The following is a 25,133-nucleotide window of genomic DNA, read 5'->3' on the forward strand; positions in this document are numbered from 1 at the left end:
TACTGAAATGAAGCCTAAGACATTTTCAACTAGGTGAAGTAGGAAAAAGAAAGGAGTTGACAAGTTTTGAAATAGCAGCAGTATGATCAGAGTGGCAGACCGAGGGTGATGCTAGGGGCCTATAAACACCTAGATCTCTGCTGCAAAACTAAGGAGCAAACGTGACTGTTGGGGAAGATAACATTGCTCACAGCACTGCAATATAACAGTATCACAGTCACCAAAAGAACTGGAATAATTTAGTCGGTTACTTTGAATGTACATCTTTTTAGCTTGCAAATAATCCTGCTTGCATAAGATTCAGTACCTGACACAACCAGCTAGACAGATGATTTAGCCAAAAAATGATGTGTGTACCATTCATCCAAACAAACACGTAGCATTATTACATGTTGCGTGTAATTATTTTACTATTGTTAAAAATACAATTTACAGTATAATTATATTAACTTTTTGTGGAGACCACAATGGTGGGGAAAGAGAGAAACATCTGGAGAACAGGATTTAGCCAGTAATCCCACAGAAAGGGGTCTTGGACCACAAATTTATTATTTAAAATGGGACTTGACTGCAGCTTCCCACAGCACATATTCTTATCTCTCAGCAAAGTGATAGCCAAGCCAACTATGAGCAGCTATAAACTTTCTTCTGTGAATAAGAACAGCAAGAGATAAGACCATACATGATGAACTTTTAACACATATGCCAGCACTTATCAGCTAAACAGGAAAGTTTATTGTTAAAAGAGAACTAATTTAGATTAATTGGCTTGCAAAGCCAGGCCTCCATGTCAAGCTACCATCAAATACAGGAAGAAAACAAGGTGATTGCTCACACAATGCGAACAAAGTTATTAATAACTTCTAACTGGAAATATTTAAACAGCAGCCATCCAGAAGCTAACAATATCATCCTGGTCTATGGGACTGCTTGAAGAGCAGCTAGTCAAAATTAAACACTTAACAACTTGAATATGTATTTATCCAGAAGGCATATTCAAATATTCTCAATTCTTGTAGGCCTTTTCACATATCCCAGCAATTCACACTTTTAAAGATCTATACCAAGACCTCTGGTGAGACTAGTGGAAAAGAACAAGACAGCATCAAAGGAGAGATGGTTTTTTCCTTTTTTGGATGGTAGTTTTTAATAATAGTACTACTCTATCAATTTTATTCAGCATGACAATTTATACCCAAACTGATCCTGAGTTCCAGCCGGCATAATGCCTTACAAACAAGTCAGCTGGTGGAACATTTCAGCAACTTTCTGTGAACTGCTTTTAACAATGGTTTTCTGTTCAGATAACTGAATTTTATCTGTGCTAATGCTACTCTACCTAGTACTGCCTTTTATTTTTTCTTCAATTCACTTGAACTGCCACCACTCCTGCTTGTATTTGAATATTTATCCCATGCTCTTCAAAACAAATCCAGCAGAATAAAACTGGTAAAAAACACTGATGCTTGAGGATGGTATCAAGTAGAAATTTAAACATAAAAATCAAAAGACAGCAAACAAATCTCACCTGTTAAGGAAAGCATTTCCAAAGCGACTGAGTTTGCGGAACGGCTTCTTAGGATCAACAACTAGGGCATTTCCAGGAATGTTTCCTTCTGTATCTCCGTACATCACAGCAATAAAAGAATCTGTGGTAGGCTCTGGACCAATCCGCATGCCTGGAAAGTCTTGTTCGAGTAGGTATCTAGAGATGGAGAATACACAAAGTAACAAAATGAATGACTGGGAACTATGGCAAAAGCAAATACCTATAATTTGCTTGAAAATTCCCAAGGATATACACACTCTAGAATAATAAAATTACATTTTTCCCATATTTCACTGTTTCTATTAAATGGGGGGGGGGGGGGGGGGTATGGACACGGACACACACGACACACGGAGACCCTCATTCCAGTTTTTCACAACAACTAGGTTTTTAAAGGGATACAGTAAATCCCTTTACAAAAACAGGGTGGAATGTATTCCTTCAACCGCAGCACCTGAACCACTCAAGTGGATGCTTCTACCAGGGATCCCAGTGCGGTAGGTTCCACACTACATGACATTGCTGCTTTCACATGTGTTTTCAAGTCTACACAAGTGCTGCTTCTAATAAAAGAGAGCAGTTTTGTAACAGCACATGAACAGCATCCATTTGCTGACATCTAACCCTTCAATGAACTCAGTATGATTTTACTGCCTTTAACTCATCTTACCACAGGCATAAGTAACACAGTTATGAGACAATAAAGTTACATCTGTTTGGGAGTGAGGAAAGGATTTTTTCTTTTGACCCGCATATTGAAAAGTAATTGTTAGTAAGTCAGACCTGCAGAACTTGAGGCCTAATGGTAACATACTTCCGAGAGGCATGGAGTCAGGCAGCGCTGTACCAACAGAAACCATCCTGCATCTCCCTTTGTAGTCCACTCAGAGATGCAGACAGCACATACTCAGTGGACCATGTCTGATACACCAAGTCCTGACTTTCCAGACAACAAGGTCTCAAGTGAAGGACGTGTGTATTTAAATGCTAAAACTTAATGGAACCAGAGCATGTATTTACAGAAAAAGCCTGTCTGCATCCCTTCCTGAATGGCAAGTGAGAAGCAAGGGAAGCCCCAAGCCTATCAAGCAAGCCTCCTGCTTACAACATTCTTCCAGCTGACACTGTGACAACTACCAGTTTTCAAAAACAGAACCAGACAACCCTGCTTAATTTTAAAGTACGAGTGCTTTTGTCCTCATTCACGACAGCACATCTTGAAAATGTTCACCCTGAGACTAAGACCAAATTGTTTTCAAGTATGCTGTAATGTGACATTACAGGAGCATTAGAATTCTCCAATCAACTCAAGTCATCTCGTACTTATTAATTCCATGGGCTCCAGTCACCCTGGAGTTCTTAAAAAACCCCCACAATTTTAACCAACTACAATTTTACTTTTTACATAATCAAAGCTGGATTTAAATGAGAAACCTTCTTCAGGCACAGGTGATGGTCCTACATCCAATGACAGCACTAGTTAGGTTTGAGTACTTCTATATTAACATCAGTCTTTGAATAATAGGTTTGTTCTGGCCGTTATTCCTAACGGCATTATGCCTGTTCTGCTATCATTTCATAAACCACTATTGCTTCGATAGGACTTGCAGGCTGCTTTTGCTGCAAAAAAAATTCTACAAAGTGTCTGTACTTGCTGAACAATCTGTCTTTAAATTCAGCACCCAAACATTCAGACTTTATAGATCAGTGCACAGAAGCTGAATTTAAGGAACTAAATATATACTACACATTTCAAAGATCCTTTTCCACTACCCTTAACAAACTGGCTCCAATCAGCTCAACCTATGATCTGGGAGGCTTAAAGTATAGAACAGTTATTTATATGAGATTTCCTGCAACTCTCTGCTTCCAAACAAACAAAAAAAAAGGCCAATGTTAAAAACTGTGGGAAAGGAGGAACATAAGAACAGTCACGCCAGAACATGCCAAAGTCAGTTTGTTCTACTTCTAGAATAAGCTGTACCTAATGCACAGTAACAGGGAAATAAAACACTCCAAACACTCAGAAAACCCAACACTCAAACCTCTCTGCACATGCAGGAGTGTACAGTCCAGCAGATCCCTCATCTTATGCAGTAGATCATGTAACAAAATGAAGACAAAACTCTGATAGCTCAGCAGTTGAACCTGTTATGCATGGAAACCCAGGACCTTCAAGTGTTGTAGCAAACAGCTAAATACCCGAAACACAAAAGTGCGTTCCTGCCTCCTCACAGAACACCACTGCAGACCAGAGCCATCTAGAACAGGATGCAAAGGCTAACTCACAAGAGCCACTACAATTTTCCAGACTGGACTTATCCACAGCACTGATTTTGAAAGGTCAATTATACTTTTATCATCTACAATAAGATTTTAACTTGCCACAATAAAATCTTCTACCTCAAAGTCTCTCAATTTTGCTTTTCCTCATTGCCCTTCTTTTTAAAGAGAAAGGGTCTCTATGAGACTCATAACTAAGTTGTTCTCTTGATATGAATTGTCATACCCAGACTTCTGCTGACAGCAGCAGCCGTTCATAAGGTGGCAACACACATGACAAGAAGCTCCCAGAGCAGCAGTAAAGAACATTGTACTGAGTCAAATACACATGAGAGAAGTCCCAGATCCCAGGTCACAGAAAACTACATGATGGGATCTGAACGTAGGATAAGACACCTCCAGGGTAACAGGATAATTGCTATTCACCATAAGCTCATGAACCTGCCAGGCATGGTTATGGACATTCAGTGGTGGTGGTCTATTAGGTGACTAGAAATAATCTCATGGCCTGCTCATGAAGTTGCTGCACATGTAACACTTGCTGAATTTCCAAAGAGTTGCAGTATGGAGCACCTTTCAGAATCTCCAACATCTGTATTTATAGCCCAGACCTCAAACAATGCAAATTCAGATGAGCTGCTTATTGAAATAACTAAACAAGAATAAAGTGCTACTGAACTGCAATGGTGCTTCCAAGTTAATGTCACGGATGCAGCATTAAAAACAGGCTTTTATGGTGATAACAATCCAGGAAGGCAAGATCTCCTTCCAAATACTGAATCCCACCCAACAGTCACAGAGCTGAGCCTGGTACAGCTATTCAACAGAGATAGGAAACACTGTGCAAGGCAGGTATTTTCCATTAAGACTGGCTCACAGTTGCACGTCAAGAATCAGTACAGACTAAAATAAACCCTTGTTCTCGAGCACTGGCTGTACAAGCTATATGACACTTCCTCTCAGCATGAAAATATCAGTTTCACTTAGCCACACAAAAGGGATGAGCGGTCTTCTGTAAACTGAAAAGCTGCAGATGTTTTTGTACAGCATGCTATATGAACCCAGGAAGATACCTGGATTTTTAGCATCCACAACTGCATGCCCTTCTCAGGAATTTTCAGCAGAGAGGGAGTTCAAAAAGGTTCACAGGAAGAATGCTTAAAAATAGCAAACGTCCCAAAGACAGTCTAGATCAAACAACAGACATCCTGTTGATTCTTCTCCCTTTGTTTTTACCTGGGCTATAACCTTTCTGCTTTGCCAATAAACATTCATCTATGTTCCTTTGCAAGATCTATAGCCAGACTACGGGAAACTGGTTTACAAAGTTCCAGAGATAGCAAAGATTACTCATAGTTTCATGAGCTGATAATCATCTGAAGTCTAAATGCTTTAGCTAAGCCATACCAATGCACGAATGCAGGTGAGCTGGACAGAGCAGCAACTGGGCAGGGATACTGTGTGATGATGCGTGGGGAGACAAACTCAAGTCTCCTTTCATAAGGCTGCTCACCTCCATGCTACATATTGCACCAAATCCTCTAGGCTTTGGGGTTTTTTCTTTTAAACACAACAAAACCAGCAGATGTTTGTTTTAGTGTAAAGAATTCTGCTCCAAATAACTCAAATAAAACTCTCATGTAGAGCTAGTAACAAGTTCCAGCTTTCACCCAAAGAAATTAAGAGGGACCTTTTCTACCCAGAAGAAATACATGCAGCTCGTTATTACCATACAGGTGATTGCACACTACTTGCTGACTCCAGATATTATTCGTATGAAAGGGTGTTTTCAGAAAACCCAGCTCTGGTTGAGTTAAATAGAAGGAAGTTTACCATTTTAACCTCTGAGTAATACCTGTGAGCAAAGTAAAAGCACAGCCTGGCAAGCTGAGGCCTTTACTTCTGTTTTTCCTCATCTTGGTAAGTTCTTTAAAAATAAAGTCAGTCTCTTATGCTTTTAAAATAGAGAAGTTATTAACAAGTTAAACATTATCGGACTAGAAGTTTAATTTGTTGTTAGAAGGAAAGAAAAAGGTCAGCAACAACAAACTCGCACTGACCAGTTCCTATCTTTTTCATACACTGCAATTTGCCTCTCCTGTCCTTCCTTCCCGCACTCCTTTCTCTAAAGCAGTCAGGAGAAATTGAGAGAATTACAGAAGCTGCAAGGCCAAGCAGCTCACATGCAAGATAAGCATTTGGCTCTCACCCATCCTCCCACCCCATTAAAAACAATCAGACATTTGGTCCTGGATATATTTGTTTGAATTGTCAGCACTGTTAGATACTTGAATAAAACAATTATCACCATGCTACACCTTAAACAGCGAAACTGGCCAGTTTCGCTGCATTGTTCCAAGTGCAAAGAGGATAAACAGCATCAAGTGAAAAACCAGAAGAGCTGTTAGAAACCTGGAAGCGTTTGTTTGCATATCGTGCTCCCCAGGGACATTCAGTCATTGCTAGATCAGTGTTTTCCATGAAGACTTAGTGGAAGGAACTGGGTGGATGTGGATGTGTCAGAGGTATGAAAATGTGAAGTTCTCACGATAATGTCTAAATCAAAGTAAATCCCAAATGAATATTTGTCAGCTAAACACAATTGTAATGCTCACACATAAACCTAATAGTAAACACTTAAGTATATCTAGCATGCCCTCCTGACTATGAAATGGAAAAATGTGGAACAAAAAGCAGTTTAATTAAGATTTGAAAGAATGTTTGCTTGTTAAAAGGCTAGCAGGAAAAAAACCCACCTGTAGTCCAACTTCATACTAAGAAAAACTATTCATAATAAACACGGAATTACAACAATCTTGAGAGTGTATGACATTTTTCCATGGGAAATTCAGCCTACCAGAGGGGAAATTTAATTGTAGCTGACCTGGACACTATAATATTTTCCCATGTCTTCTTCTAAGTCATGCCTTCAGCATACAAGCACTTACCTTTTTTACTTTTCCTTTTTTTTTCTCTAAATTGGATTTACAGTCACTGTGACATTATTGTCTAAGTTGCCCGCCGCCCACCTTGAATGGAGCATTTTCTCATGCTGATTCAGCCAATTATCTATTCTATAGTGAACACTGATGTAATGAATGTTCATCACGGTGAGGTCAGACTGTGGTCCTTTAGAAGCAGTTACAGCTGTTCCTGCCTTCTGCGGTACCTAGGAAGGGATTAAACCATTCTGCAATCTACCCAAAACAGGGATGAGAGAAAGGCGTGAGTGAAGAGAAGGGCACACCATGGAGGAAGATACCTGCTCCATCAAGTCAGGTATTTTATTAAAAATGCATGAGAAAACATCTTTGAAAACTTGTCATGGTTAAGCCCCAGCCAGCAACTAAGCAACACAGCTGCTCACTCACTCCTTCCCCTGCCCAGTGGGATGGGTAGGAGAATTGAAAAAGTAGTAAAACTCACGGGTTGAGATAAGAACGGTTTAATAACTAAAATAATATAATTGTAATGAAAAGGAATAAAAAAGACAAAAATAAAACCCAAGAAAAGACAAGTGATGCACAACACAATTGCTCACCACACGCTGACCAATGCCCGAGCAGCAATCCGCCCCTCCTGGCCCACTCCCCCCAGTTTATACACTGAGCATGATGTTCTATGGTGTGGAATAGCCCTTTGGCTAGTTCATGTCAGCTGCCCTGGCCATGCTCCCTTCCAGCTTCTTGTGCACCTGCTCACTGGCAGAGCATGGGGAACTGAAAAATCTTTAACTTAGGATAAGCGCTACTTAGCAACAACTAACACATCAATGTGTTACCAACATCATTCTCACACTAAATCCAAAACACAGCACTGTACCAGCTACTAGGAAGAAAATTAACTCTCTCCCAGCCGAAACCAGGACAAAACCTCATCTCTGTCAAATATGTCTGGGCATCTTCGCCCAGCATAAACCAATGCTAAAAAAAAAAAGCTGGAAATAGCTGTAATAAATGATACTTCTTTTCTCCTTCAGACTGTACATTAGTAACAGTCAACCCTATTGCTCAGTACTTTATGGTTAAGGTGATAAGTTACTCACAAAGCAACAGTACCAAAACCAGATCTAAGGCACCGCAAGGAATACCAACATTCCTAGGCACAATATTGACTCGCACTGCAGTCAAATATGGGCAACTGCAAAGGACAGAAAAGTTGAATGTCCATAAATCAAGAACGTGTGTTCTCATCCAAGGGAAACTCTTACAGGAGGGGAAAAAAGTTTCCTATGAACTGCAAATGACAGAGCAACTCAGCTGACAGGCAGAACAGGTTCTGGTACACATATTTGGGACCGTTCTGTCTCTGTATTATCCATGGTCCTGTCCATAAGCCAGGTAACAACACTTACCTGGAAATATATACAGACTACCAAAGCAACTGTAATTTTAAAGAAAATAAATCAGCACAGCTAGAAAACTTTTTGTTAGGAAACCCCAAATTGCCCTCCCCACAAACACTTTCTTGTGACTACCTTTGGGGATCCTGAAACTAAGTTTTTCTTCTTTTAATTATAGCCCTATTTCTATTTTTTAAAACATTCCTCTGAGCAAAACCACTCTAAGTGTTCACAGGAATTCAGTAATAATCGGTCAAGAACCAAGTTCAGCTTCAAGCTTCCAAGTTAGCTAGTTGTAAAACCAGAAAAGAAACATGATTAGCTCTGCAAACATCGGAAAAGCTCTCAGGTGACTAGAAGTAAACACCACTGTTCAATGAAGAAGGAAGGTAGGTCTTTTGCACTGTAAAAAGAAAACTGTTATGGCAAGGCTGCCAGTAACCTTTGGAACCGAAAGAGAAACACTTGTAAAATTCTCAGAAGGACTGTAGTGAACTTCAGATATAAGAACTAGGTCAAAATTTGATCCAAGTGACTGCTCAGTGTCTTCTACAGTTTTGTACAACCTTAGACTGATTTGTAAGGGGCATATAAGGCAAACACACTCAAATACATACAAAATATTCATATGCTTGTAATACCCGAGTCACACTGCAGCTTCCTCAAATCAGTTACTAACAAAGCTAGCAATAAGGAAGACGGGGAAGACAAAAAATACTGTAACAGCGGCAACATTGTTAAGCTGCCTTATTAGCGATATTGCTTGTTAAATGCAATTCACCAAAAGAGCTGAAGGGGGGAAAAAAATGACTATCCAAATACCATGTGGTTTTCGCCCAAAAAGTGTTGTTGCATTTCTTTCTTATCTTTACATCCAACCTATGCATTAAACTACTTTTGGGAAAGAAGGGGAGGAGACAAGGTTAAGTGGTCTGTGATGGCCGATGCAGTCATGCCGTTTTAACAAGAAGAAAAAATGTAGGAGATTAAAAAAAAAAAAAGCTAAGAGGAAGGAGACAACGAGGTTACACTTTCTGACCAGAACATAAACCGAGATAATATTATTAAAGAGGAAGCTGGCAGGAGAGCTACAGAGCACCTAACAGGATGGGGAGCGGCACCACCCTCGGCACAGCGCGGCAAACGCCGCTCCTCGGGAGGGGCACCGGCCGCACCCCCGCTCCTCGGGAGGGGCACCGGCCCCGCCTCCGAGCCACGAGCCGCCCTCCGCCGGGCCGGGCCGAGCAGAGCCGAGCCGGGCCGGGCGCGCCCCGCCCCGCCGCCCGGCAGGCCGCTGAGGGCGGGGCGGCCGCTGCCCCTCACGGCGGAGCTCGCCGCGGGCGCGCTGCTAGCGCGGAGCGGGCCTTTACCGCGCAGCAGCAACGCGCTGGGCGGGAGGAGAGCGAGGATCACCGGGCGGGCAGGGCAGGGCAGGGCAGGGCAGGGCGGGGTCCCCCGAGCGGGGCCGCGGCTCACCGGATGAAGGTGGTCTTGCCGGTGCTGTACTGCCCCACCAGCAGCACCATGGGCTTGTTCTCGAAGTCGGCCTCCTCCAGGGCGGGCGAGTGGAAGTCATGGAAGCGATAATGCTCCTCCAGCGGCAGCAGCTTGCGGAGGTAGAGGTCCCGCAGCCCCCCGGTCACCGTCTGCACCACGTCGCCGCCGCCGCCGCGCTCCCGCCCGCCGCCCTGCTTCCCCAGCCAGCTGAACATCCCGCCGCCGCCCGCCCGCCGCCGCCGCCAGCACCCCGCCACTCTGCCGCCCGCCGCCGCCCCACCGAGGCAGCCGCCGGGGGGGGCGGGCAGAGCCGGCCGCGGGGCGGGACGGGGCGGCGCCAGCAGCGCCAGTCCCCCTGCAGGACACGCACGTGGTGTCGGGTGCCTCTAGGATTTTTTTTTTTTTTTTTTTGAGGGGGGTGTTATTTCTTAAGAATCAGACGACTTTTTGGTTTGGCTTGGGTTTTTTGGTTTTGGGGTTTTTTTTCCACAAATCCGCTTCTGGAGGTTAATTGCACCTGCTGCTCTTCGACGCTAAAACTTCAGCCCCCTGAAATGAAATCCGGAAACCCTTTGACAAGCCGGTCTGAACGGAGAATCGCCCAAATGCTTTTCGTGTTTTTCTGATGATGGCTGCCGCCTTTGGATGCCAAAGAAGCGAGCGACTGAGCGCTGTGGGGGTTAGCCACAGCAGCAGGCAACTGATTCTAACACAGCATACATCGGAATTTTGCTGTGGGACTTGTGTAGCAGATACAGACTTTAATGTAACCCCAGGTCTTGATACTGTGTTAAGCCACGTGGGAGGATCACCTTTTCCATTGCTTTAACAAGAGATTTTAATGGAATATAATGCCATATTCTGTAAAACATTGAAGAAATCTGTAAAATGAGTATTTTTTTCTCTGACAAAAATTTGTGCTCACTCACTACTTAGAAAACAAAAGCTTAGGCTCTCAATTAAAAACAAATGAGAGGCATTTTTTGCTGAATATGTGTGTAAACTTTGTGTTAGAAGGGTATCTTCCATCTTGCACGCTTAGGGCCTTGATTCCTTTGCAGCATCCCAATCATTTTAATCCCTTTTTGCTCATCTAGTACAGCTACTGACTCACATTTTTAGCTATGTATCTTTCTTCCTCCTAATTTCCATCTTCAATACTACCTTTTCTCTATATGGTCCAGCTCTCTTCTAAATACATCACAAGGTTTAGATGTGCGCTCTCCATCTCCCTCCTCCACATGCTGTTCCTCAAAGGAGATGTTAGGCTTTAATCATGCTCAGTCCTGAGCATTTAACCACTCTGCCTTTTCTTGGTTCCTTGCTTCACATTTTATTTAGGGCTGTGCACGTGTTTTGCAACTCTTTTGTTGCAATTTCCATGCTGAGTCTGGAGATTTTATACCATTTCATGTGGGGTCTTGCTGACTGGCTTCCTCATTTTTTGAAATCCCCTTTTTACAGTTTAGTTTTGTATTCCTCTCATTTTCATGACCTTTCACCATAGGTTAATCCACAGGTAGTTAAGTTATGCTTGCAGTTACTTACATCTTCTCCACGTTACTTTGGTATTTTCTTTTAAATGAATCTTGTATCATTGCATCTTTAGGAGCTCTGACTAATCCTGACCATTTATTATCTCCAAAAATATCTCAGCTGTGGAAAACCTAAGCACTGCAGGCCGGGGTGAGACTGCTTTCCTGCTTGTCTTTGATGTGTCCAGTATTTAGTGACTGGAGAACATCACAGAAAGAGAGCAGGTACAATACTGTCTCAGACCGTCCTCCCAGCCTCTGGGAACTGATGATTCAGAGCAGGACTGAGGCAGATGCGGAGCCTTTGTATTTTATACTCCTTAAAAATTTTCCAGTGGATACATCCATCAGTTTTTTTGAACTCATAAGCTTTTATCAACTGCAAGGTCCAGGGTGAAAGAGGTCTGTAACTTAATTACATGTTGTGTGCAGAACTACCTTAGTTTGTTAACTTTGAACCTGCTGCTTGCTAGTTCTGTCTGATCCCTTTCAGGTCTTGTATTAGAAGAGAGGTGCACAGTCACTCCCTGTTCATCTCCCACAGGGCACTCCAGATTTTGTAGAACTCTCTCTTCTCTGCCTTTCACTCCTGTTGTCCTTTTTCTAGGTTGCAGATTCCTTATCTATTTGTCCCTTGTGTGGAAGCTGTTCCACCTCTTTGATCAGCCCTGACATTTTCCTCTGTATTGTTGTTGAATAGAGAGAACTCAGAGATACCGAATAGTTATTTCTGTTCCACTGTATGCTTTTTGAAATGAGGTAAAGTGTTCATTGTTCTCCATGACCCCTTCGTGGCTGCTGGAAAACTGCAGGAAGGGCAGGGAAGTGTTTGCACTTACACACCTCATTCTGCTTGTCTTCAGACTTCCTGCCTAGGTGCTTCCTGCTATCAGTGGGGTAATTTTTGCCCTTCACACAATAAAGCTCTAACTGTTTATGGGAACCTGGGAGTGCTTCCAAATTCCCAGGTCTGGCTGTGCCCTCTGGCTACATCCCATGCTATATTGCGATGAGATCCAGCATGCATCAACATGACTGCTGCCTTTGCTCTCTTGTTTCCATGGAAGGTAAACCCTGGGCATATAGCCCGCACAGGAGCGGTATGGGCTCCTGTAGTGTGCACCACAGGTAAACGTTCACCGACCTAAGTGGTAAGCAGAAGGATTATGTTTCTGTGCACCACGTAGGAGGAGACCCTTGAGGGCAAAGGGATTTGTAAGGCTTCCATTTTTGGCCCACAATAACAGGATCTCTTGACAAAAGATACTATAGCAGAGCTGAGGAGCAGGGAAGCCTGTAGGGAACATGGGCTGGTAGATACAAGACGTCTAGTAGATGAATCATAACATTGAATAAAAGTTAATTCAGAAAAAGAATAGAGACGTGGGATTCCATCTGTCAAAAATCAGACTGCTTGCTTGAAAGAAGCCATGTTGCTGTGATGAACAGAGTGTCAGAAAGTTGAAAATTAATGATCTGTTAACTTCAGTTGCAATACTCTACACCAAGTTAAAAAATTGCTTTTGGGTGAGTGATAGTAGGTATACAATTTTAGATCTGCTCTGTGTTTCTTCCATCTTTTCAGATTTAACATTCTCAAAAACTGTAAAGCTTTAAACCTTTGGTATATGTCAATAACATTTAAATGAAGCTTAATAAAATAAATTAGCATGAGTCAGTTCTCGTAAAGATGGGTTTTAAATGTAATCATAAACTCAAGGGGTCCCAGGATCCTGGGGCAGTCCAAATCTAGGTCTGGAGCAAGCATAATTTCTTCTTCAGTTATTTTTCAGCAGCTATGAAGTAAGTCTGCATGTTGTCTTTAGTTGTCTTTCTAGTATAGGAAGAAGCACCTAAAAGAAATGACTTTCATATGTATTTGCTGTGAAAAAATGTTTATTTGCTGTAACTGACTCCAAAAAAGTGTTTTATTATACAAAGTTTATTGTTTATTTACATTCACATAAAAACTCCCTAGTTCATAACTGGGCTTCTTGATTTTGTTTTAGAGACAACGGATTTTGTTCCTTGCTGCATTTCTGGATTGACAGTCCTCTCTTTTTATAGCACAGATAGAGCACAGACACAGTCAACGTAGATATCCTCACACTTCCTTGTCCACGCATTTCAGCCTTGGCCCGAAAGATCTGCAAGCGCGAGCAGAGCACAGCCTCACCTAGCCACACTCCTGAGGTTGTCAACGAGGGAAGCACATTAATTCATTAAGGAAGAGCTCTGGTTTTTGTGTTTATTCCCTTCACTGACAGACAGGCCTTAGCATTTTCAATGACAAAGTGCTATTCTTAGCATTCTTTGGCTTTTCTTCACTTCCTAATCAAATTCATTTTTTTCTTCATTAACAGGATTCACAGATATTTTATTTCATATTCCCTAGTACTGGGCAGTCGGCCAAATGCTGGATTCCCTCTCTATCCAGCACACATGTACCATCCCCACTGGATGGTTTTCGCAGTGGTTGATCTTTCTTATGCTGCTTTTTCCGCTGCACGGCAGTACACAAGGCCTGAAGAATCAACTCTTTATTGTTCTGGACGTTGTAGTAACTTAGGTTCACCAGTTTGTCAAAATCTTCCTCTGAATAAGTCAGATTGTTTATGTAATATGGACCACAGCTATTAGCAACATCAACATCACCCTCCGCCATCTCTGAGGGACTACGTTTCACACCTAAAGGACAAACAATGACTCCGGTTAGTTAGCAAAAAGCTATTAGGGTCTCTGTGTTTCTCAGGCATGCTCACACAGTGGATGACAACTCAAAATCTTCCCTCCATAGGTGTTTTATTGATGGGATATTTGGTTGGCAGCAGGGGGTGGAGAAACTGGTGGTGGTGAGGGGAGTAGGGATTGTCCTGGGTCCTCTTGGAAATGCCAAAATGAGTAGCTCCTCTTTTGAGCACAGGAGGGTGAGTCTCCCTGCTCCCTCCTCTAGCTCTGGGGTGAGCCATCAGCATGGTCCCCAGGTGCCCCTCAGCACTGATGCTCTCCCAGCCCTGGCCCCCTCCTTGCTGCTGTCTCCCAGCCATCACAGCACCCTACGCTTCTAGCCAAGGTGTGAGTAAAAGGCAACTACTCTTTTTCTCTTTCCTTCTCCCAAAGCAGATAACTATAGCAAGGATCTCGTGACAGCATGGTTTCTTTGTGGGTGATGGGCCTGAAGCCACTGCCACTTTCTGTGCCTTCCATCTTCAACTCTACATCGTTTTATTTTCCTCACTACTATGCTTTCATGCCTTCAGAAATAGGCTGCTTAAAATCCATGTATTTCAGTGATTCAAGCTTTCTGAAAGCACACCTGCCTTCTCGGCGACCTGACAGATATTCTTTTACCCAGCACAACCTAGCACATCCCCCGGCACAATCTGCTACATCAACTCTTGGTTCCTACTGGGAAGAATTATCAAAAAATACAGAAAACAGACCTAAAAACCTAGGTTCTATTATCTAAACTGAAAGACTTCACAGAGCCATTATCTGGACATATCCTGGAAGCAGATGGCACAAATATTTACTGTCATTTCATTGAGCTACCTACTACTGTAAAGATCTATAGGCCTTAGGTAACCTCAGCAGTGAGAATGAACTTGATATTCCCCGAATCACTAAGATTTGGCAGGAATACTGAAAGAACTTTTCATGCCCATTTCATCATCCCAGGATAATCAACATATGCATCACAGATCCAGGCAAAATAATTAGACAGGTAGTCCCACAAGTGTCATCTCTGGAAATATTAGATCTGAAGACAAATTAAATTAACTTATTTGTTTTAATTAATTTGACAGTAGAAACCAGATCCAAAGCTAATGCAGAAGTTTATTTGCAGGCTGTCACAGAGAAGATATTCATAGGGACCTCCACAGTAGGTTGCTGGTACAGGGAGAAAATTACCCAAGGCTTACCATGGGAATTGCAAATCTCAACAAATTTATGGATGCAGAAGATGTAAAACTCATCTCCTCACTTGTTTTTCTAGAACCTTCATAAGTCACCTCTGATTCAGAATAACAGCTGATCTCAGCTTGGTCCTGGCCATCTGCTCTAGACAGCGTTTGATTTAGCTGCTCTTTTGGACACACCGCCACTTACTGAGTTGGTGGGAATACATCTGTACACTAAATATAGTAGATGCAACATGCACCCTCTGAGCTGAGGGTGTGTTTAAGTGATATACTCAATGCACAGTAGGCAAGCTTGCCCTTCCTGAACTCAGCAAAAGTGACTGCTCTCTGCCTGCACTCAGAGAGCGTGAGAAGCCTGCTTGGCCATATTAGTTCTGGCTAGACTCTGTCCTGGTGGGACACAACATATGGGCAAGCTGAATTTATATCTACCTGTACATAGAATAAACAGGTTCTTGGAAGGGAAAAGATCAATTGATCTGGTTACATTCTGCAGATTCTTGGGCTCCAGTATATGCCTTTCACTGCTAAAGGACAGCTGAGGCTCCCAGCCCTGGGCCAGAGCCCTGAAGATGCAGAGATCCACTGCTGTACGCTAGCCTGTACGCCTGACATGAGGGCTCATGCACTTTTTTTCCTTCCTCATCATTACCACAGACCCCTCGGTTTTCTAACAGCCAGTGTGAGGAAAAGAGAGCAGTAACAACCATGAAATGGGCACTAATGGTAGATAATACTGTCAGAGATAGACAACACAGGTGAACACAGGCAGAAAGTAAAATGCTTGATCCCCCCTCATCGCAGATAAGAGAGCATCAGAGGCTGGAGAATTTTTCTGTCAGCCTCCAGTGAGACCATCACATTGGCAGGAGGTTGTTACCATAGCAAAAAAATCCACCTCCACAGTCACAGATACCTGTACCAAAGCAGGGCAGTAGGCTTTGTGGAAAGTCAGCATCTCTCTTACTGACAGGACCACATGCATTTGGGAGATCTTCTCTAACAACATTGATCTAGAACAGATCAGAGTTCTGATTTTCCTGGAAGGGTCTCTGCAAATCTGATAGATGTACTCCTCCAGGCTTTGCAGAGAGAGTTTTAAGCAACTGTTACTACTCAAGTGAAGCAGTCTGAGCCACCTCACACGAAGGATTTCCCCTTTCTACTCCAGTTATGGAGTAGTCTAACCAGTGGGGGAGTAACCTAGTTTGAATATGTCAGCTTTACGCATTTACTGCCCAGGGTCTAAATTCCCTTTGCTGAACAAGCTGATGGATGAGTTGGCTATGGAAAAACTGCCTGTTCATGTAACTGAACTAATACTTTGGATGCTGTACAATCCAGATTTGGTCTAGGGCATGGTACTGAAGCACTATAAATTAAGCTGATCTCTGCCTGTCACTAACAAAGGGCAGACATCCATCCCCAGCCTACAGGCCTTTTTGCAGCATCTCTCCTGCTACTGTGGAGGCTGGCTGTCAGCTGAGAGATGGCAGCCGTCCCAAAAAAATGCATGGGCCGAGTCCTTCCATGTCAGCTCAGCTGAGACTTCACCTGTAGAGGCCCAACAAGGACCCGTTCTCTTTTTTTCTGTGTAGTCTCAGCTTGTAGCTACCAGCTGAACCGGTCAGGCAGTGCAGGCTTGCCTCAATATGCAGATATTATGCAGGTTGTATACATCTTCTACACACCTAATAACACCCCTTTTTAGATTCCCTGATAATTTGTGTTGACGTGTAGCATCTGCACATCATCTGATGTTCACCTGACATTAGATAGCTGAGTTAGGAGTAACATCCCTGGGTTCTGGAAATTACTGATGGGGAGAGCAAAGGCAAACTCCCTCACAGAGCAGTACAGAAGCTAATTCTCAGTTCCTGTTCTAGTTCTTTCTCCTTTTCTCCTTTCTCTAGTTCTTTCTACAAAGGGCAACTACAAAAAACAACCTTTCAGTTATCTGATCTGTGTGAAGAGCTGGAGTATACCTGTGTGAATACACTTAGAGTATTTGAATCCTGTTCAGAACCCCAGCTGCATATCTCAAATGTGCATGAACTCAATCCAGAATATCTACAAATCAAAAGTACAGCATGACTTTTGATGACTTGCTTTTTTAAACAAAAAGGAAAATAATTAATACAATTGGAACAGTAGTTTCTGTGTTTGTTAATTTGTTATTAAATTTAATGTACCATAAACAAGCCCAGAATTTTTTGTTTTCAGTATACTGTGGGGCTTTGAAGTGATTAAAAAATAATGTGTTAAATGAGACTTTTTGGAACCAACAGAGGTAGTATGGAGTTGTGGGATATAGTACCAGGAATTAGAAACAATCTATTTTGAAGTGACCAGCAATGTTGCTACTGAAACTCTTGTTAAATTTCAAAGTAGGACTCACTGAAGTGAACAGAAGCTGTCAGCATGGGTCAGTGTTACATTTTCATCATTTTCATCATTTTGCTCATTCACACTTTTGTTTTCAAGGTTATCTGCTTAACTGTAAGCCTGGAAATTATTTTAAACAATGAAATCCTTAGATTCCCCAGAGCATTCTCTAACAGGAAAGGATGACAAGTATGAGGAGAGGAAATAACCCTGCTAACTTCTGCCTCTGCAGATAAATACAATATACTTTTCATCAGTAAACTCTACAATCTACCTATGAAAAAATCTGTCCCCAAAAAAATCTGAAGAGGGGCATATATGCTAAAGGCTGATGCCAGCTGCTGCTCTACTGTCAATGAAAATTTACATATTTTAAGCTTCTTAGTATGGTTCAGATCTAAGCAAAGTCTGAATCTGTGTTTACAGGATGATCTGAAGAACAGATATTGCACGGTAAAAAAAAGAAAGAAGGCAGCCACTGCCTCTGTTAATGTGAGGGGTAGTTGTAAACTTACCAGGTGCTTTGTAGTCCCGGAAGGTGTCATTTACTAGAGGGAAAAATATCACAATAGGCGTTTCTGGGGTCTCCTTGTCACCAACAATGTAGCATTCCTTCAGATGTGGAGTTTCCTGATCATCTGGCACCTTTGTAGGGAAAGGAATTCCCTGTTTTGCAAAGTATTTGGAGGCTTCTTTCAGGGGCTGGTTGCCACAATAGGAAAACAAACCAAAAGAAAACATCAGAACATGTGGGAAACACTTGGACAGAACTTCACCAGAACCCAGTTTCACCAGGATTTTTGTGGGGTAAGGTACAAGTTCTGACAGATTATGGCACATACCCAATTTAGGTGTTGTACACTGTATATGGAGCCAAGATCTGGAAAGTCAGAGTTAAATGGGATGGATCTGGGTCCACATGCTTGTCTTTGAAAATCTACATCCCCCATTTGGGTATTAAAAATGTTACCTTTAGAGGACTTTTTATTTCAAATGTATTTAAAGTTCCTAAATACACACTTTAGTTGCATTTGTTTGCATATCTGGCCTTCTGCATCAAACCCTTCTATTGTTATGATTGTGTTGTTCTGAATGTACATTTTCCCATGCATAAGAATATGTATGATTGGATTGAGAAGTTATAGACAATTTTAAAATACATTTAGCTTCATTCATTCAACATCTGACTGCCTTCAAATCAGCTAAAACACATTTACACATACAAATGAGTAGATTTAGCTTACTAAATGCTTACTTTCTGATGACACTTGTACTGTTCAATAAAGATATGTGACCCTGGTAAACTGTTAGCTTATTTACACTTCCACGATACTGGGAAAAAAGTTTCTACGAGTAGAGGATCAGCCATTCTTGGAACTCAGTGATGAGACAGAGATATCACTAAAGAAGAATGTACAAGGCTCACCCCTGTCTGGGAACCTGAACTGTAGTTGAAATGCAAAATGACATCCACTTTCCGTTCCGGCCTCATAAGGGGTGGGTAACTGGTAGCAAAGGCAAACGCTGTATCAATCAGGATGAGGTAGTCTGTTGCTGCTGTCAGGCGGTTGGGCTGAGAGTCAAGCTCACAGTCTAGAAAAGAAGCATTTTTTTTTCAGGGGTGGTGCTCAATAAAAGAGATGTGCTGAGGAAAGTCAATTGTTAACAAAAAGATAATTCAGCTTTTCTTGGGTCTTAGACCTACCTATATAGCTGATAGTTGCAGTTCAGTAATTTTCAGTTCCTCATCTGGCTTCCTCTTTTCACTATTTACTCTGCAATTTCTTTGGCTTTCCTCTAATTAAGAGGGATTAACTTGGGGCTCAGGAGAATAGAGTTAATTCCATTTCCTGGTCTTGTGTGTGACTGTTCAGGTCAATTTTTATTTTTTTCTAATATGGAAAAAATTAAAATGGTACCTCATTGCCTCATTGTCTCAACTTACTAAAGATTAAAGATGTTTGGTGCCTTGCACGCTACGAAAACAGGCACACAGCTACTGAGGTACACAGCTGAGGCAGGCACAACCCCTTGTGCAACATGGCAGAGCTGGTACCAGACTGAGCACTAATTCCCAAACTGTGTATCAAGCAATACTGTTTCTAAGGTTCTATCTTACTTTTAAGTAAAATGGTAACATGAAGCAAGGCTCCCTTGCACATCTCTTGATAGCTGACCGGGCAAGAGACTGCATATGATGACACGGGTGCCATGCCACAAGTGTGCAGGCTGGCTGGCTGTCACATCAGCAGACATAACGCTGGTTCTTTCTCATCTATCAGTTGCCAATCTTCACGAAATTTTTAAGAACTTGTTTTTGAAGCCTCTCCTGCTAGCTAGTTTCAGATTTTGGTAACAAACAGTTTCAAATATTATCAGAGGATGGGAACAGAACAAAAAGGTAGTTGGCTTGATAATCTAAGCATTGTTACATTTTTCACGAGGATGGTTTAAAGTATAACTAAAACCAGGGTGCTATTATCATACCTTTCCATTTGGAAAACTCGCTCTCTAGGTAGTTGTTGTTCATCTGGAAGCCCTTCAGAAAGTTATGGATTTCTGAAGCTGCTGGACGTAACATGGCAATATCTCGGAAAATGCCTGAAAAGCTGTCAGTGGGACAAACCACTCGAGTATCCAGCGCATTTGGTCTTGCAGGGAATAGGGTTTCATCATCTGCAGAAGAATAACAGTTCTTGTATGTGGTCTCATTGTTGAGGTTAATCTGTGCAATCATAATCTGTTTTAACGCATTTGGCAAAATTTGGACTTCTTTCTCTTTTTATTTCCAGGATCTCCACAAATCTCAGTTTTTCAGCTAAGCTTTGAAAAAATCCATCTCTTCTTCTTAGTCCACAGTGGTAAAAGCCTTGTTTGTACTGTAAATTAATGTGTCTCATCTACCATAACTTCCTTTGCTTTTCTATGATTTTATCCACTACAATATCCTGAACTTATCCTGTCTTGCTTTGCTACTCTGTGTTACAGTTTATCTCTCAGCCACGCACACAAAAAAGCCACACAATCCCAATCTCTTGGCCACACAAACATAATTAATGTTCCTTACTAGCAAAGGCGAGCTCCTTGTTTTAACGACCAGAAACTACCCCCTACAAGTGCAAGAAGATAAAATAAATCACCCTTTTTGCTACATTTGTTTTCCTTCTCATCTTTTTTCTCTGCAGTATGTCTGTCTTGTGTGTTTCTCCTTGAAATCCCACCCTGCAGATCTTTCTTAATTTGGTAGTGTGTTTTGCAAATCTCATCCTTAGGATTAGTTTGGACTGACTTGAGATAGTGCTGAATTTTGTATCCATGCTTTGTAGACTCCAGAGAGGCAGGGGTGGTGATTGCTTTTGTTTCTGTAAAGCCTCATGCCATACTCCAGCTTCCAAGAGAGGAACTGGAAGACTGTGGATTGCTAGGGAAGGCCTCCAGCCTCTCCTAGTTTACAGGGATATTTTTCTCCAGTTTTACCCTTGTGCTCTGCAAATGGCTCATATGAGGGCCATTCTCTCTTTTTATTCCTGTGACAGATCCCATGTATTCTTTTTTCACACAACTGAAATGATTGCCATACTGAAATACATGGCATGAATTTCCTCCTGGTTTCCATGTGGATTACAGGAAGCCCTGAAGAGGGAATTCCAAAATGACTCTGAAAAATTAAGTGAGAGAATAGCAGCACAGAGGATAAAAGAAAGAGAAAGAAAGAAAAAAAAGAGACAATAAAATAACATAATGGTGTAAGAATAACCCACCTATGTCAGTAATTTTGTCTCGGGTCCATTTGTGCCAGAAGTCCTCTGAATTAACAGATATATACCAAGCATCCATAAGATTCAAGGAAAATACACTGCTCCAGATCCCTGTGGCATAGGATATATTTGACAGACAGTAAACTGGTAAAGACCTGGAAGCATTTTCATTCACAAAAACCTTCAGTACCTTCTGAATTCTCCAGCAAACTGTATTCATTATATTATCTTAGTGCACAAATAAAAGGGAATGTATTTATGAATTGGTATATGAATCCATAATGTATTTATTGGGATATATGAAGAGGGCTGGTAGTATTTTCAGTATAGCTGCTAACACATTAATTTTTGTTATGTGGCAAATAACGTTTTGTCAAGTACATCTCCATATTCTCCACCTGTCCTCAACATATCTTATTCCCCAAGTTCTCAGCGTTCGTAATTCTAAAAGTTTTATTTCTTTCTAGCATAATCCTGTTACAGGTATGCAGTTATGCAGAACTGTCAATCACAAAACATTCAAGATTGATACACTAATATCCCTTAGAATGAGGAAGTTGACTTAAAAGTTTTGAAAATAGAAAGTGTAAATATATGAGTCTTTTGATTTGTCTTCTGATTTTTGAGGGTTTAAGGCATATCTGGGTAACATTTTCAAGTTCCTCTAGTAACAGATGGAGCAAACTTGATGGCAGCCCAGATTGCCACCTACCTGCAATCATCTTTTCAGGCTGATAGAACACTGTTACCTGGTATGGTTAGATGTGCTTGGTGTGCAATGATGCCTTCCTGAGCCCTCCAAACTGCAGAACTAAACCTGGTGCTCCTGGGAGGAACTGAGTGATGGATAGAAGAGGCTGGACCCGGGCAGCCTGGCCACCTCGTGCCCCAGCAGTGCCAGCCTGCAGTCAGAGGGACGGGTCTAGCCATGCAGTAAAGAGCTGCAGGACCATTGTAGTCCTCAGGGACTCTGCCTGCTCTGCTCGGGGGCTGGGTTGCAAAGGAATTTGCTGAAAACCTTTCAAATATCTGTGTCACTGCCTGAATGAGGGGACTCTGGGTCACTGGCAGGGAACGGGGGCAGAAATATCCTAGCATCACTCTAGGGAAGGGAGGAAGAAAATGCCAAGGTGGGAGGTGTAGGAAGGGGGCTGGTGACCCGCTGGCATTTCTGACCACAGAAAGGGAGACCTGGGTGCCTTGTTTGACATTGCAGCCAGGGATAGAGAGAGTCTGATTTTCTTCCTCACATCTCACCACTAGCTGTAGTGAAATCTCCATACAAGCAAGAAGTCTGAACTTCTCAAAAAACCCTGAAACTTCATTTATGCAATTGGTGGAAGTAGGAAGAACAATGAGGCAAGAGATTGCTTTTGCAAAGGGAAAAAAGGTTTCTTTACTGCTTTTAGTGTTCTTATGCAAGAGGGGGAAAATGGTAAATATTATGACCTGTTTGCACTCTGAAATGCAAGTGTTATCCTGGAGGATTATTCAGAGTTAGCTGCGGCAGGAACATTGTAGATAAAAGGCCTTATTTTAGAGACTTGGCTTGCAGAAGAGACTGATGATTTAACTTAGCAGCAATGTTACACAACTTCTGTTGCTGACAAAGACGAATAAGTATTGTGAAGGCCTCATGTCAGTAAGCATAAACACATATGAAATCAGATAAAGCTGTTCAACTGAATAAGACTGCAGAGAAAATAAAAAAATCCTGCAGATGGTGACCTGTTATTAGTTGTAATATTTTACCATATGCTGCTCCTGGCAGATAAAAAATACACTAACTGCTTAATTTCAGAAGAGGGGTTTGCACAGGAGTGGGTTATATTACATTACATTACAGTTCCCCAGAGTAACAAATCACCTTCCAAAAAGCAGATTCTGGATTCTGGGATTTTCTTCATCAGGTGACCCATGAAGAACTCGCTACCAAAATCTTCCGCACGAATGAAGGTGCCATATTTTGGGAATCCTACCTCATAAGGGGTGAATTCCACCCATTCTGAAAGAAGCAGCACAAGGCAGACTGATTACAGCAGCAGAGGCACAAATTAGTTGAATAAAACATGTGATATTGGCCAGGTTAAGGTACACTAACGCAAGGCAAGGCTTCTAAATAGCACACTTTGCAAGCAGACATTTATTCATAGTAGAGAACATGAAGAGTGAATTATCCTCTTAAAATAAAATTTCTCTACAAACTTTAGATTTCTGAAGTTTTCTACAAAAATTCATAGCAGGTAATTTCATGATAATGTCCTCCATCATCCTGCTTTTGATCCTGAATACAGCTGAATATACTAAGGCCTTCAAAAATTTAACTATTAAATTTCTGCTCCTAGGTGTATTGGCCTTTTAGAGTATTTGTGCTTTGAATTGATTTCTTTACCTAATCCTAAATTGACCCCTATTGAGATTAAATGTTAAATGCAGTTCTGGAGTATTATTACCTCTAAAATCCTGGTCGCTGATTTTGTCCTTCACATTGAGAGAGAGGTAGATGGGCAGGGGATTCTGACCCTGATTTAATGCCTGCTGCTGATCTGTGAGCTTATGGGAGTTCTCCTGTTTTGAAGAAGGACAGTAGCTGAGGACAGTTAGATGACACAAAGAGCCTCCCACTTCATCTAAGCCTGGGTTCTGACAACGTGGTGCATACTAGACTCCAGCTAGGATGCTCCCCACTGGTTTACTTCAGAGAGGTGCTGTCAACCCTACCTCTGATCCTCCCCTGCCCCAGCACTTCAGCACACAAATAGTCTTGAATTAAATTCACACGATGAAAAAAACCTGAGAATTCAATAGTAGGAAAAAAATGCTGTTATTCATGTTATTTATTTCAGAAAAATGTCTAGAAATATTTGAAAAGCAGTCTTGACAGGAAATATTTCATTTAGAAAGAGTAATCCCTTCACTGACTGCCCAGAAAATCATCTTTTCCTCAGACCTGTGACAGAGCCAAGGCTTAGGCAGAGTTAATGCTCAATGAACCTTGACCCTTAGTGCTTCTGCTGTGGAGCATCTTACATACTCAGGCAGGGTGGAAAGGGTAGGACAGTTTGGGAGCAGTACCCAACTTTGAGAGGGTGTTGAGTTCAGATCCTCCTCGAAGGGGAGCTGCAGGTGCTCCTCCTCACTGAGGCAGCCCTTGGAAGGATGGCTGTGCTGCTGGGCTTCCCTTGGGCTGTGCTGGCCAGGGGACAGGGCTGTGGCACAGTGGGGACACTCACAGCTCCCTGCTGAGCCCATCCCCAGGAGGTCTCTACTACTGTGCAGTGCTCAGGCAGTAGAAATTTGGATGCATGTGGGGTTAATCATATTACAGGGGAATGTTTTCTCTTTCTTAGGTAAAAATGGCCTATTGGGAAGGAAAGATTCGTGACTACTAAAACAGAGCCTGAACAGTGCCTTTTGGTGGAAATGTTTACAGAGTGACATAATTCCATTAACAACTCAGAGATACTGTCTTCGGGTTTGTGGTTTTTCTTTGCCTTGTCACACCATGCATCTCTTTTAAAAGAACAGCAGGATTTTCATTTAAATATTTACATATGAATTAATTTAAAAATTGTTCATACTGTAAGTTTCCTGTTATTTCTCTTTATTCCCAACCTTTCTGTATCAGGTGTGATGTTAAGATCTGCATAATGCAGCCAACAAACACAAAGAATGATACTGCAGAGGCACATGCTTTAGGCATCTATCTGAAAAACAAACGTGCAAGCAAAAAAACCCTTTTCCTTAAGAGTGGTCAAACACTAGCATGTGTTGCCCGGAGAAGTTGTGGAGTCTTCACCTGTGGAGATATTCAAAAGCCCATGGTTCAGGGCAGCCAGCTCTACCTGATCCTGCTTAAGC

The 25,133-nt window shown here is 42.0% G+C and overlaps 1 protein-coding gene and 1 pseudogene across 1 annotated transcript in view; both read right to left on the minus strand.

Moving 5' to 3' along the window:
* EHD4 (EH domain containing 4) overlaps nucleotides 1-10,607 on the minus strand; it is a 34,282-nt gene extending 23,675 nt beyond the window's left edge. The window contains exons 1-2 of the mRNA XM_074867850.1: nucleotides 9,651-10,607; nucleotides 1,529-1,705 (exon numbers count right to left, since the gene is read on the minus strand). Coding sequence (XP_074723951.1) covers nucleotides 1,529-1,705; nucleotides 9,651-9,886 — 413 coding nt within the window. The 5' untranslated portion in view covers nucleotides 9,887-10,607. The remainder of the gene's footprint in view (nucleotides 1-1,528; nucleotides 1,706-9,650) is intronic.
* A 2,477-nt stretch (nucleotides 10,608-13,084) lies between these two features.
* LOC141942016 (cytosolic phospholipase A2 epsilon-like) overlaps nucleotides 13,085-25,133 on the minus strand; it is a 45,481-nt pseudogene continuing 33,432 nt past the window's right edge.

This window comes from Strix uralensis, chromosome 4 (assembly GCF_047716275.1).
Source record: "Strix uralensis isolate ZFMK-TIS-50842 chromosome 4, bStrUra1, whole genome shotgun sequence".
NCBI lineage: Eukaryota > Metazoa > Chordata > Aves > Strigiformes > Strigidae > Strix > Strix uralensis.